We start from the raw sequence: 14150 nt of genomic DNA on the forward strand, positions 1-14150 counted from the left end.
AGACATGGAGCCGTTGATCACTACCCGTTGAGCCCGACGATCTAGCCAGATTTCTATCAGCACAGGGATCAGAGCCCAGGCAGTGGGGCTGCAAGGCCTAAAGCCACCGGTGGGTCTCCCTTATTCTTGGCTGCTCCGGGGATGTTAGTGCAAGTTAGAACAGCCCCAGGGCTACTCTAATTTGCAGCAGCCTTGCAGAGTCATGCTCACTCGTAGCCCTAGCTGCACCCCCAGCAGGCCTCTCTGCTGGGCGCTGTGTAGGGGGGGCACAGGGCTTCTAAGCAAGTCCAGCGGCATAAGGGGATCAAGGGAGGTGGGGAGAGAATCCACCGCACTGTCATGGCTCCTCGTCCTGGAGGGGTGGTTTAGCCTTCCCCAAGCTCACATCTGACTCTCACAATCAAACCCCTTCTGCAGGGCTTGTCTACACGGGGAAATGGACTGGAATAGCTCCCGTGGGCCGAGCTGTTCCGGAATAGCTCCCCTTGTTCCAGAGGTGGATGAAGCTGAACCAGAACGAGGTGATCTTATTTCAGAATGAGAGCACCCGCCCTGGGTGTTATTCCAGAATAGCTCTGGCCCTTTAACGTCTCTCCCTATCTTACTCCGGAATCACTTCTTCGGGTAGCCCAGGCCTCAGATGGGAGCCCAGCAACCGCTGTCACCTCGGTAACGCTGCTCTGGGGATCACAGGCCTTTTCCTGTTTGCCGCCTGCAGAGAAAGCCGGGCTAAATAAGCACTGCGGCTGGAGAGGCCATGCTGGGCAGCCTCAGGGAAGTCCCTGGCATGGAGCAGACAAAAGCAGAGCCAACAGAAGGAAGCAGAGGCTGGGGAAAGTCAGGCTGCAGAAACAGTACCTGTTTTCACAGGTTAATCAATCATTGGAACAGCTCTCCAAGGCTGAGGTGGTTCCCATGGCAGGCAAAACCACTAAACCGAGATTAGCTATCTTCCTGAAACACACGCTCTGTTTCACACGCAACCGTTCTGGATGCCGGACGCGCTGCGGGGGAGGGTCTCTGGCCTGTGATATGCGAGATGATCTTAACAGGCCCTGCTGGCCTTTGACCTGGGGAAAGAAGCCTGATTTTCAGCGTCCCTGGTACTCGGCTGTTTCTGCGAATTTAGCCCTTTTCAATGACTGACTGTCGTCCGCGCTGCAGGGCGCGGCTGATGCTGCAGCGTTGTTCCCGCTCACGGTGCAGCGTGTTCGGTCAGTGTGTTATTCGTAAGGCCCTGGGCTCGGTTCAGTGGCAAAGGAGCTCAGCCAGGTTCATTGTCGACACACCACAGTGCTAGTGTCCTGTAGGAGCCACAAGGACACTAACACACGTATACCTGGGAAAATGGTACCGGCTCAGTCAGCGCACCAGGGTCCTGTCCCCTAGATCAGCGAAAAGTCACCCCTCCTCTGGAGTCTCCTCTTTAGGCATCGATACAAACAAGTTACATATGACGCTCCAGACGTTTAGTTACCGCCCTTGTCCTTTTAACTTCTAGTTCCACCAAAACATCCTTATCTGTTATTCTGTCATCCCCTCCTTGTCGTAGAGGGGTCGGTATGTTCCTGCACCATCTCTCAGGAATGTGCTGACGTGTTCTCTTGAGAGATCTGCATGTTTTTGTACCATCCTCTCCGCTCAGGATATGCTCACTTGGTGTGAGCTAAAACTTATTTTGCAGAGGTCAGTTATGCCAAGAGGTTAGTTATGCCAAGGGCTCCAGCCAGGCCCATGCTACTCTGACCAAAAACCACGGCCATGCTGTAGTTTAGTGCCTGGAGCACCAGAGTGGGTGACAGAAGACCTGGTTCTGCCACTAAACTGTGGCGTAACTCTGAGCAAGTCCCCTCTCTGCACTGTTTCCCCGCCTGCCCTTTTGTCTGGTTAGATTGTGAGCTCTTTGGGTCAGAGACTGTCTGCACAACGGGGTCATGATCTCGCTAGGGTAGTGACTGTCTCTCGCTGTGTGTCTGTGCATTGCTCTGACTTACTAAATCCTTGTGTGGGGATCCCTGTGCACCCCAGTACATTTAGGGCCAGGAGATCTCTCTGATCAGTGGGGTGTGTCCTGAACCCCACTAAACTGTTAACATAAAGACTTTCCTCGTCTGTGAGCTGGGTTTGAAGTGGGGACAGTTAGCACCGCAACATAGAACTTGAGGTGGCAGCAGTAGTAGGCTGTTATCCGTTGTGCGAATGGACCAGGAGAGAGGTACAAGAGTCTCCCTTTGCAATGCGTGACACTGAATGTATTGAAAAGGCAGGTTATTATCTCAGCCTGGGGGATCAGGGGTGATAATGAACCAGCAACTCAACATGAGCTCCCAGTGCGATACCGTGGCAAAAATGGCAAACGCGATCTGTGAACGTGTAAACGGGAGCTGTGCGCAGGGGAAGGCGGGTGATTTAATCTCTGTGTACGGCACTGGTGAGGTGATACTGGACTAGTGAGTCCACTTCTTGTGCCCACGTTTTAAAAAGGATGTTGAAAAATCAGAGAGGGGCGGAGAAGAGCCACAAAAATGATTGGCAGCTGGAGAAAAGGTCTTACAGTGAGAGATTTAACGAGCTCCGTCTGTTTAGTTTCTTAAACAGAAGATTGAGAGATGACTTGGACCTGCCCTGGGAGGAAATACCAGGTGCTAAATGGTTCTTTAAACTAACAGAGAAAGGCAGGAGAAGGACCAATGGCTGCAAGCTGAAGCCAGACAAATTCAAATGAGAAATAACGCACAGGTTTTCTAACCATGAGAGTAATTAATCCTGGGACCAAATTCCCTCGGGAAGCGCTGGATTCTCCACTACTCAATGTCTTCGCTCTAGGACTGTCAGGCGATTAAAAAAAATTCATCGTGATTAATCGCGCTGTTAAACAATAATAGAATACCATTTATTTAAATATTTTTGAATGTTTTCTACATTTTCAAATATATTGATTTCAATTGCAACACAGAATACAAAGTGTACAGTGCTCACTTTATATTTATCTTTGATTACAAATATTTGCACTGTAAAAAAAAAAAAGAAATAGGATTTTTCAATTCAGCTAATACAAGTACTGTAGTGCAATCTATTTATCATGAAAGTTGAACTTATAAATGTAGAATTATGTACAAAAAAATAACTGCATTAAAAATAAAACAATGTAAAACTTTAGAGCCTACAAGTCCACTCAGTCCTACTTCTTTTTCAGCCAATCACTCAGTCAAACAAGTTTGATTGCAATATGCAGGAGATAATCATAGAACTGGAAGGGACCATGAGAGGTTGTCTAGTCCAGTCCCCTGCACTCATGGCAGGACTAAGTATTATCTAGACCATCCCTGACAGGTGTTTGTCCAACCTGCTCTTAAAAAACTCCAGTAATGGAGATTCCACAATCTTCCTAGGCAATTTATTCCAGTGCTTAACCACCCTGACAGTTAGGAAGTTTTTCTTAATGTCCAACCTAAAAGGCCCTTGCTGCAATTTAAGCCCATTGCTTCTTGTCCTATCCTCAGAGGTTAAGAAAAAACATTTTTCTCCCTCCTCCTTGTAACAACCTTTTATGTACTTGAAAACAGTTATCATGTCCCCTCTCTGTCTTCTCTTCTCCAGACTAAACAAACCCAATTTTTTCAATCTTCCTTCATAGATCATGTTTTCTAGACCTTTAGTCATTTTTGTTGCTCTTCCCTGGACTTTCTCCAATTTGTTTACATGATCCATCTTTCCTGAAATGTGGCACCCATAACTGGACACAATACTCCAGTTGAGGCCTAATCACTGCGGAGTAGAGCGGAAGAATTACTTCTCGTGTCTTGCTTACAACACTACTGCTAATACATCCCAGAATGATGTTTGCTTTTTTTGCAACAGCGTTACACTGTTGACTCATATTTATTGTGATCCACTATGGCCCCCCGATCCCTTTCCACAGTACTCCTTCCTAGGCAGTCACTTCCCATTCTGTATGTGTGCAATTGATTGTTCCTTCGTAAGTGGAATACTTTGCATTTGCCCTTATTGAATTTCATCCTGTTTACCTCCAACCATTTCTCCAGTTTGTCCAGATCATTTTGAATTATAATCCTGTCCTCCAAAGCACTTGGAACCCCTCCCATCTTGGTTTTGTCCTCAAACTTTATAAGTGTACTTTCTAGGCCATTATCTAAATCATTGATGAAAATATTAAATGGGACTGATTCCTGTGGGACCCCACTCGTTATGCCCTTCCAGCTTGACTGTGAACCATAGATAACTTCTCTCTGGGAATGGTTTTCCAACCAGTTATGCACACACCTTATAGTAACTCCATCTAGGCTATCTTTCCCTAGTTTGTTTATAAGACGGTCATGTGAGACAATATCAAAAGCCTTATTAAAGTCAAGATATACAACATCTACTGCTTCCCTCTTATCAACAAGGCTCGTAACCCTGTCAAAGAAAGATATTAACTTGGTTTGACACAATTTGGTCTTGAAAAATTCATGCTGACTGTTACTTATCACCTTATCTTCTTCTAGGTGTTTATAAACTGATTGATTAATTATTTGCTCCATTCTTTTTTGGATTCTGACGTTAAGCTGACTGGTCTGTTATTTTTAGGGTGGTCCTTATTCCTTTTTTTATAGATTGACACTATATTTGCCCTCTTCCAGCCTTCTGGAATCTCGCCTCTGGAATATCATGTAAATGATAGATACATAATCCTATCCTCCAAAGCACTTGGAACCCCCAGTTTTAAAGGAGAAGTGCATAATTAGAATAACCCACCCTGAGTGACCGTCTCTGTTCCTTCCTGGTAGGTGGAGACACAGCAGTCTCGGTGCTGATTGTTCCGAAAATGGCAGAAGAGAGCGCTGAAGTGGCAAGCGATACCTGTAAATACTAAATACTTTGGTCTTAATTAAAAGGGAGCCTGCAGTGTGATTGGCAGAGGGACAATAATTCAGTGGGTGGGTTGCCCCCTCTTTTTTTATGAGGGATAAAGACAGGATAAAAGGAGTTTTTGTTGCTCTTTGGTTTATGCTTGTTTTTTATGTTAGCAATTTGGGTCTTTTCTACCCTGAAGGACTAAGGCCAACAGGAGAACTGGTGGAGTGAAAGGCTGAAAATCTGGAATACTGTGTGCGCCCCACCTCGGAAAGGAAATTGTAGAACTAGAGGGGTTCCGAGAGAGGTGACAAGAAGGATCAAGGGCCTGGGAAAACTCTTCTGTGAAGAGAGCTTGAAAAGACTGAGATTGTTACCTTGGAGAGGAGATGGGTACAAGGGACAGGATAATGGATGGGATAGAGGAGGTAGATCTGTATCTAGCACAAGCACAAAGGGGACAGTCAATGGAATGGAAAGGTGGGAACTTCAAACTGATCAGAGGAAACAATTTTTCACACACTGAGTAATTAGATGGTGGAACTCGCTGCTAGGTGACATCAGCTGATGATGTTAAGGCCAAGAACTTAGCAGAATTCCAAGAGGGATTGGAGAGTTCTATGGAGAACAGGAAGAGCCAGAATTGTTATAATACTAACAAAAATGTTGGCAGAGATTATCCACTTACCAGCCACTAGAGGGGCACACAATTGGTCAAATGCATTGCCATGCTCTCTAATCCGCTAGGAGCCCCCACAGCCAGGCCAAGGGAGGGCCGTGTGGTGTGGGGATAGCAAGATCTGGGGACTGCCAGTCACTTTGGGATGCACGGAGGGAGGGGAAGCAGTGATGGACACATTCAAAAGGCCTGGGCTCCGTACACAGAACTGGGCCCTGCGTGGAGGGGACTGTATGATCTGACCTTAAATGACAGTTTCTTTTGCTTTCTGGTAGGTGGAGGGGAGAATGTCTCAATGCGGCCGGGTCACACAGCAGTGGAAGAAAGGAGAAGAAATGTGGGTAAATAATTATATTATTTATTAGGTACAATATGGTAACATCGAGAGACAGCAGCTGAGCCTCATTGCATGCTGCACAGACACACAGGGAGAGACAGTCCCTGCCCCAGCTGAGATCAGGGCCCCGTTGTGCCGGGCGCTGCCCAGACACACAGCGAGAGACGGTCCCTGCCCCAGCTGAGATCAGGGCCCCGTTGTGCCGGGCGCTGCACAGACACACAGCGAGAGACAGTCCCTGCCCCAGCTGAGATCAGGGCCCCGTTGTGCCGGGCGCTGCACAGACACACAGCGAGAGACAGTCCCTGCCCCAGCTGAGATCAGGGCCCCGTTGTGCCGGGCGCTGCCCAGACACACAGGGAGAGACAGTCCCTGCCCCAGCTGAGATCAGGGCCCCGTTGTGCCGGGCGCTGCACGGACACACAGGGAGAGACAGAGACTTGGGGGAGATTCCCCCAAGTAACAGTGACCCCCCCCCCATAATTTGTCCCCCACACTTTAAAATCCAACAGTTTCACTAAGTACAAAAATCTCTTGGGTCTTCTGTTAAAACTTGTAAGCTACTGTCTGTAGAAACCATTGATTGTATCTGTCCTGTAAAAGATACTGTAATTGATACAAGGTAAACAAATGCTATAAGCCATTAAGTGACTTTCACTTCATTGTAACAGCAATGGCTCCTAGGAACAGAGCCCCACCCTCTGTGATTAAAGGGCCGGGAGTCTCAAATGAATTAGCACACACCCCGAAAGTGGTGGAGACAGTAAATTAAAATATGGTTAAGATATGGAATGTATGTTGATGAATGCTTGATGCACATGAATGGTTAGGGAGGTGCCAGCCTAGAAAGGGATTATCCATCGGCCGAAGAATGTGTCAAGTGGACAACCAGAGAACCCCCGGAGGGTAAACTGGGATCCACCCCATCACCTGGAAGGATGAGAAACACAAACTTTGGACAGTGTGAAGCCACCAGGATTGTGCCATCTGCTGAGTAAGTCAGCAACAGCAGAATGAAACAGCTCCCATAGACTAACATAGGAATTAATTCTATAAGAATGGACTCTCAAGACTGAGGATTTTGCGTCTCTGGTTCTGCTGCCAACCTTCAGGAGCATCAGGTGCATCTGACACGGACTCGGCTCCATCCTCATGACCAAGATACCTGGCCAGTAACTTGGCATGAGCAACTTCTAGGCTGGTAACTATAACACCTGTACAGAACATCTATCTATCTATATATGTGTGTGTATAAGGAATAAGTAGTGATAGGAATAAGTAGTCAAACAACGTTGTTTACTTTTATCTTTTGCTTTATTATATTTACAATAAATGTGGCATCTTTTCCTTATCCCTCTTAATAAGATCCTGCTGGTTTTTATTCTATTGGTATAACACACAACGAGAGACAGTCCCTTAAGGTGCTTTTCCTTTAGCTCAAGTGGTAATGGCTTGTGCCTTTAAATCCATAAATCAGACGTTCAATTTCTACTGCTGATGATTTATTCCCTTTCTAAAGGCAAGTCCTGGGATATCCTGGTAGCCCCCAAATTACCCCTCTGGGCAACCATGAAAATCTCTTCCAACCAACCAACCAGCTCATGGCAGCAAGGTCCCTGATCCAGCAATCTGGGAAGTAAGAAGGTCCTTCAAAGCCGGTGACCAGAGCTCAGTGACGTTTTTGAACCTCTTTGTTTTTTTAATTGAATTAAACATTTTTTTTTTCACCCAGAATTGTCAAAGTTGTTTGGCTTTTTCATTTCTGTTGAAAAAAGGTGTTTCTTGCTTTTTGTTTTTTATTGATCTTTTGGTGACATTTTTATTGAAAATGTATAAAGTTGTAAACATAAGAGCTGCCACACTGCGTCAGAGCACGATCAGTCTAGCCCAGTCTCCAGTCTGCTACAGTGGCCTCTATCAGAGCTTCGGGGGAGGGGACAGGAAAGGGGAATTACTGAGCGATCCGCCCCTGCCTTGGCTCCTGGGTTCTGGCAGTCAGAGGAGCATGGGGTTGTGTCCCTGACCATCTTGGCTAATAGCCATTGATGGACGTATCCTCCAGGAACTTAGCTCATTCTATTTTGGAACCTAGTTATTTTGGCCATCACCACATCCAATGGCAGGAGGACTATGTGCTGTATGAAAAAGTATTTCCTCTTGTTTGTATTAACCCTGCTTCCTGTTAATTTCATCAGGTGACACCTGGTGTTTGTGTTGTGGGAAGAGTAAATAACACTTCTCTATACACTTGTTCCACACCGTTCATGGTTTTATAGACCTCTAGCCTATCCCCCCCTTAGTCGTCTCTTTTCTAAGCAGAACGGCACTAATCTTTGTAGTCTGTCCTTGTATGGAAGCTGTTCCATGTCCCTGATCATCATCAACTAGATTTATCCACTTAGGATAAGGAAGCACTTAGCAAAACATGACCATTTTCATGCACCGGCAGCATTTGCTATTGAAACGCCTTCGTCTCCTTTCATCTTTTTTTCTTTTTCAGGTTTCAGCCTAAAATGCATTAAAGATAAACGGATCCCAATTACCGTTACTGTCGTCATCACAGCGTTGATCATCACCGTGATTGCACTGGCGGGTGAGTGAAGGGTCATTACTAACCCAGCTGATTCTCATTCCCTTGTCACTGATTCTTCATTGACTGCTTGTCCTAGCCCCAAGGTCACGGTGCCCACTTGCATTTCCCACGGCCTCTTCTCACCCCGTCTTTGCCCTGGTCTGACTCCTCCATTGAAGCACATTCCCCTTCTCAGAGGGGAAATCTCTCTCCAGACGCTTTCCTCCAAAGAGGAAGGGCCTAAGTCCATTCCCTGCCCCCTCGGAAGCAGCCCCACTAGATCCCAGGCCTGGGCAGCAGTGTAGGGATGCAGTGGGTGGGTCTCCCTGCCTCCCCCTCCCTGTGTCATCCAACGCCCAGTCTCACCTTAAATTGTCGTAGGTTTGGGTGCCACTGTGTGGCCATGGCTCACAGCGCGTTTCGAAAATTGTTTCCAATCCATTTATCGTTGTTCCTCCTCCCCCATCCACAGTACTGTGTGTAAATGCAACTGGGAGTCTCAGGCAGAGGATTCCGTTCCCTGATCCGGGCCAGTCTCTTGTGGCTTTGGGAGCATTTCTGAATTTCTTTTCTGTGCCAAAGCTCCTCTGTAAAACTCACGTGAAACAGAGAATCTGTCGCACTGAACGGATTCTTCCCATTCCTAGCTGGGCGTCGCTGGCGCAGCGGAAAGGGGTGTGTTGGAGTGTGTGCGCCCTGCCCCCAGGAACCGAAGAGTTCCCGGGATTCCTTAGAGAAGACACATGCTGTAGGGAGTGTGCGGTGACAGCTGCCAGTGCTGGAGCGAGGGGCTGGCTGCTTGGCCTCACTGGGCAAACAGACCTTCACAAGGAAATGGTTACAGGGAGGAACACGCTGTAGGGGTCAGGTTGGACTGCGTGGAGAGTGGGAGACTCTGGGCTGGATCCTTAGACCACTTTACACCACGCTGGGGACTCAAGGTGGATGCAAAGAGCCCTCTGAGAATCCCCCCAATTCAGGGGCCTCCCCAGCTGGTGTATGGGCTCTGCACCCAGACTGTAGGGGATGGGTTGGGGTTCTGGCCAGAGCACGCTGCATTACAGCTGTTCTGTGCTTCCCAGGCGGCCTGAGAAGCAGAGGGTAAGTTAGAGCAACCCTGAGGCTGCTCTAAGTCACACCAGTGGAAGGTCAGGGCCCTGAATGGCCCCGGAATACAGGAAGCGCAAAGCCAGCATCTCTTCAACATGTGCCAGACATCCACACGTGCTGTTTTGCTACAGAGCACGTGCCAGCATTTCTGCCCATAGTTAATGCGTCTGTGCGTTGGGAAATCACATGGCTGGTAAAAGTTTCCATTGACCCGAACTGAAATTGTTTCTGGCTTTTCAGTTCATGAAAACGTTTGACTTTTCTCCCTGACTCAGGAAGGGAAAATTCTGTGAAACCTCGAACGTTTTGCAGGATGTTGAGAAAACCGTTTCCCGCATCCCTCTTGTTAGGCTCCTTTGCCCTCAGTCTTAGTGGCTGCTTCGCTTGCCTGAGTGGAACGCCTTGGTGAGTGTGTGTGACAGGCCGGCCTTTGGCCCAGCCACAGAGAACGTGAGTTGTTCTAGCGCCACCTAGGGGCTCTCGGCTCCAATATTACGGGTCTAGCTCTTTGCTCTGGAGGGCCCCAGTTCTAGCCCTGGTGTGGCAGCCGTCATGGTGTACTGAGGATGGTATGTCCAGGGGGAGTCCATGAAATGCAGCCATCCCTCCCATTTTTCACCCCTTGCCCCAAGGAGGTGTATTTGAATGGGCTGCCCGTCCCTGGCAGAATGGGCCACCACATACGACGGTGCCGGAAGTTAAGATGGTGGATGGGCCCATTTGGATGTGTGGGTACAGTGAGTCATGACGCCATCTTAGCTCCACCCTGTGCTCTCCAGCCTCCCCATGCAAATGGCGGCCGTACATACAGTAGGGGGGGCTCTGTCCGGGGAGCAGGGACTCTGACAAAGGTTTGGGGGTCATGGGGGATAATCCGCTGAACACGAGTTCCCAGTGGGACGCTGTGGCCAAAGGCGCTAATGCGACCCTGGGATGTATAACCAGGGGAATCTCGAGTAGGAGAAGACGGGTTATTTTACCTCTGGATTTGGCCCTGGTGCGACCGCTGCTGGAATCCCGTGTCCAGTTCTGGTGCCCACAATTCAGGAAGGATGTTGATAAATTGAAGAGGGGTCAGAGCTGAGCCACAAGAAGGATTAAAACCTGCTTTATAGTGATAGACTCAAAGAGCTCCATCTATTTACAAGAGAAGGTTAAAAGGGTGACTTGATCCTAGTCTACAAATACCTACATGGAGCACAAATATTTAACAATGGGCTCTTCAGTCTAACATGATCCAGTGGCTGGAAGTTGAAGCTGGACAAACTCAGACTGGGAATAAGGCATCAGCTGTTAACTGTGAGCGTTATTCACCCTCGGAACGATTTACCAAGTGGCGCGGTTTCTCCATCACTGACAGTTTTTAAATCACAATGGGATGATGATGTAGAAGCTCTGCTCCAGGGATTATTTTGGGGCAGTTCTAAGACCCGTGTGATGCAGCAGGTCAGACAAGATGATCACGATGGTCCCTTCTGGCCTTGGGATCTCTGCAAAATGACAACCCAGGCCCGAGACGTGTGGGTCTTAGTGCCCTCTCTGGCCGGGATTCCCATGCAGAGACAGACACCAGGGATAGGTCCATCCCTCACCACTGTGCTACTTGCTTATTTTCAGCCAAGACAACTCCCCCCTGCCTAGGCAGCCCGCCCCATGTCACTGCTGCGTGCCCAGGCGGCTGGGTTGGATACCAAGGGAAATGCTACTACTTCTCAGAGACTGAAGGGAACTGGAGCGCCAGCCAGAGCCACTGCTCTTCCCTCAACGCCTCCCTGGCTTCCATTGATTCCCTGCCGGAGCTGGTAAGGAAGAGACACGAACCTTCATAACCACAGCTAGGGACATGCCAGAGCCTGGTGCCCCCTGAAGGCCTAAGGCAGCCAAGGAACTGAATCCCCTGCGGAGCTGGTTGTAAAATGGAAATTCAGGGGCAGGATTAGACATTTTTTAATAGGAAAAAGTTGATTTTTCTCCCAAATGTCATTTCAGTTTGGGGTTTTTTAAATCTCATTTTTCAAAATTTGGGGTTCCCTCCCCCTCACCCCACCCCGCCTTTTCCCCCCCCCCTTTTTCCACATCATTTTATACTGGAAAAATGGAGGAAAAATAAAAAGCGTGGGGAAAAAGGTGTGGAAACCCACCTTTAAAAAAAACCACTATTTCCCAAACTTTTCCGAGCAGGAAAACTGTGCAAATGTTACTCTGAAAAAGAAAGTAACATTTTCATCTCAACAATATATGCCTCGTTTTTATCTATCTATATCTATATAATTTAACCAGCAATAAAGACAAGTGCAAAGTACTTCACGTAGGAAGGACAAATCAAATGCATGAAGGCAAAATAGGGAATACCTGGCTAGGCGGTAGTACAGATGAAAAGGGTCTGGGGGTTACAGTGGACCACAAATTAAATATGAGTCGACAATGTGATGCAGCTGAGAAAAAGGCGAATCTCATCCTGGGGTGTATGAACAGGAGTGTTGTACGTAAGACATGGGAGATGATTGTCTAGGTTTATTTATTTTGTCCTGCCTGAGCACAGGGGCTGGACTTGATGATCTCTCGAGGTCCCTTCCAGCCATTCATTTCTATGATTTCCAAAAGTTGGGAAACTGTAAGAAAATGGGCAGAACCCCCCCCCCCCCCAGCTATGAAATGGGGGGTAGGGGGAAGTATTTGGGCTTTTAAAATAAATCTTCCTGTGCAAAAAATCATTTTGGATGAACCCCTTTGCCCTGAGTAGTTTGACTGGCAGCTCTTTGGGCGAGGGATCAGCTTTCTGTGTGTGTAGCACCCAGCGCAGGGGGCCCCTGATCCCCGTGAAGGCGGCTGTAACACAGATAAGGATATAATGTGTGTGTTCTTATCCACAGGATTTCATGCTGCGCTATAAAGGGATCCCTTACTGCTGGATTGGCCTCCAGAGGGAACAAGGCCAGGGCCAGCCCTGGAAGTGGACCAACGGTACCATATTCAACAACCTGTGCGTCCCTTTTCCTCATTCGCTTTCTCAGTAGTAGGGCGCAGAGAAATGCAACTAAACCCTGGGCTGGGTGGAGAACGGGGATTGGAAGCGAGACCTCAGGATCTTAAAAGCCTGATCCTCTACTGCCTGAGTGACAGGGCTAGTTCTGGGGAGGTTGCACCTGTTGAAGACTTGTAGACCTCTTCCATAGCGTAGGCACCAGAGGAGGACAGAGAGCCCCACTCGGTTAATGTGGGTGGCACAAGTGGGACTGGTTGGAAAAATTCCAACTCAAAGTTTTCCATTAAGGAAAATCTGATTGTGTCGAAAGCAAAATTTCCTGGAGGGAAAGGTCACTGGATGAGATTTTTCCTTTGTGGAAATTGACTCAAATGTTTATTTTCAGTCAACCCAGAATGAAACATTTTAATTTTAGTTTGCCTGTGGGGCCACTGCAGCACATCATGGGAATTGTAGTTCTGGGTCCTTCTGGTCCCATTTGTCCCTGATCTTTGACCAGACAACATCTCCCATGATGCACTGCAGTGTCTCACTGATGGATGTTCTTATGTGGTATTTTGGTGGTAGGAAGACACTGCAGTGCATCATGGGAGGTGTAGTCCAGCTGGGAATCAGGACCTATAGGAGAGAACGGTGGAAGAACCAAGAACGACAATTCCCAAATGAAAATGATGCACAAACACATCCCATCATTCATGCACAATGACAGCCCACCGAGGGGAATCGCTATGGCTACGGGATGCAGCAGAAGATGTGGCAGCTCAGTGGGGGAGCAGCTCGGTAGCCGCGTTAGGGCCTTGCTAAGCACAGCTGGGCTCTGGGTGCCTGGGGCAGAAGGGGAGGCAGAGGGAAATGGATGGGAAGTGTGGGGGAGAGGTTGGGAGACCCAGGGGGAGAAGATAATGAGCGGGGGCAGGTGAGGCAGCAAAAGGATATTGGAAGAAAGGGGAAGTTGCTGGAAGAGGCAAGTCCAAGAGGGAGAGCAGGAGGACAGGTCTATCAATGGCTATTAACCAAGATGGTCAGGGAAGCAACCCCATGCTCTGGATGTCCCTAGCTCTGATTGCCAGAAGCTGGGAATGGCCGACAGGGGATGGATCACTTGATAATTGCCCTGTTCTGTTCATTCCCTCTGAAGCACCGGGCACCGGCCACTGTCAGCAGACAGGATACTGGGCTAGATGGACCATTGGTCTGACCCAGCACGATCGTTCTTATGAGGTTTGCTTACCCTGAGGTATTGCCTGATTTCCAGTCTAGCTGCACTAATGCATCCAGTTCTGGTCACCCATATTCAATAAAGACTCACTCAGACTGGAATAGGTGCAGAAAAGCGCAGCTAGGATGTTCACAGGAATGGAGAATCTCTCTTATCAGAGGAGAACATAAGAACATAAGAACGGCCATACTGGGTCAGACCAAACGTCCATCCAGCCCAGTATCCTGTCTTCTGACAGTGGCCAATGCCAGGTGCCCCAGAGGGAGTGAACCTAACAGGTAATGATCAAGTGATCTCTCTCCTGCCATCCATCTCCATCCTCTGACAAACAGAGGCTAGGGACACCATTCCTTACCCATACTGGCTAATAGCCATTAATGGACTTAACCT

The 14150-nt window shown here is 48.2% G+C and overlaps 1 protein-coding gene across 2 annotated transcripts in view; it reads left to right on the top strand.

Moving 5' to 3' along the window:
* The window catches only part of LOC135887916 (C-type lectin domain family 2 member D-like), a 51279-nt gene that overhangs the window by 11326 nt on the left and 25803 nt on the right, over positions 1-14150 (top strand). The window contains exons 3-7 of one of the 2 annotated variants that reach the window (XM_065415715.1): positions 4791-4865; positions 5812-5877; positions 8374-8466; positions 11173-11357; positions 12429-12538. In XM_065415715.1, coding sequence (XP_065271787.1) covers positions 4829-4865; positions 5812-5877; positions 8374-8466; positions 11173-11357; positions 12429-12538 — 491 coding nt within the window. In that variant the 5' untranslated portion in view covers positions 4791-4828. The remainder of the gene's footprint in view (positions 1-4790; positions 4866-5811; positions 5878-8373; positions 8467-11172; positions 11358-12428; positions 12539-14150) is intronic. The other variant, XM_065415714.1, reaches the window with a different exon arrangement.

Source organism: Emys orbicularis, chromosome 13 (assembly GCF_028017835.1).
Source record: "Emys orbicularis isolate rEmyOrb1 chromosome 13, rEmyOrb1.hap1, whole genome shotgun sequence".
In the NCBI taxonomy this organism is placed as follows: Eukaryota; Metazoa; Chordata; order Testudines; family Emydidae; genus Emys; species Emys orbicularis.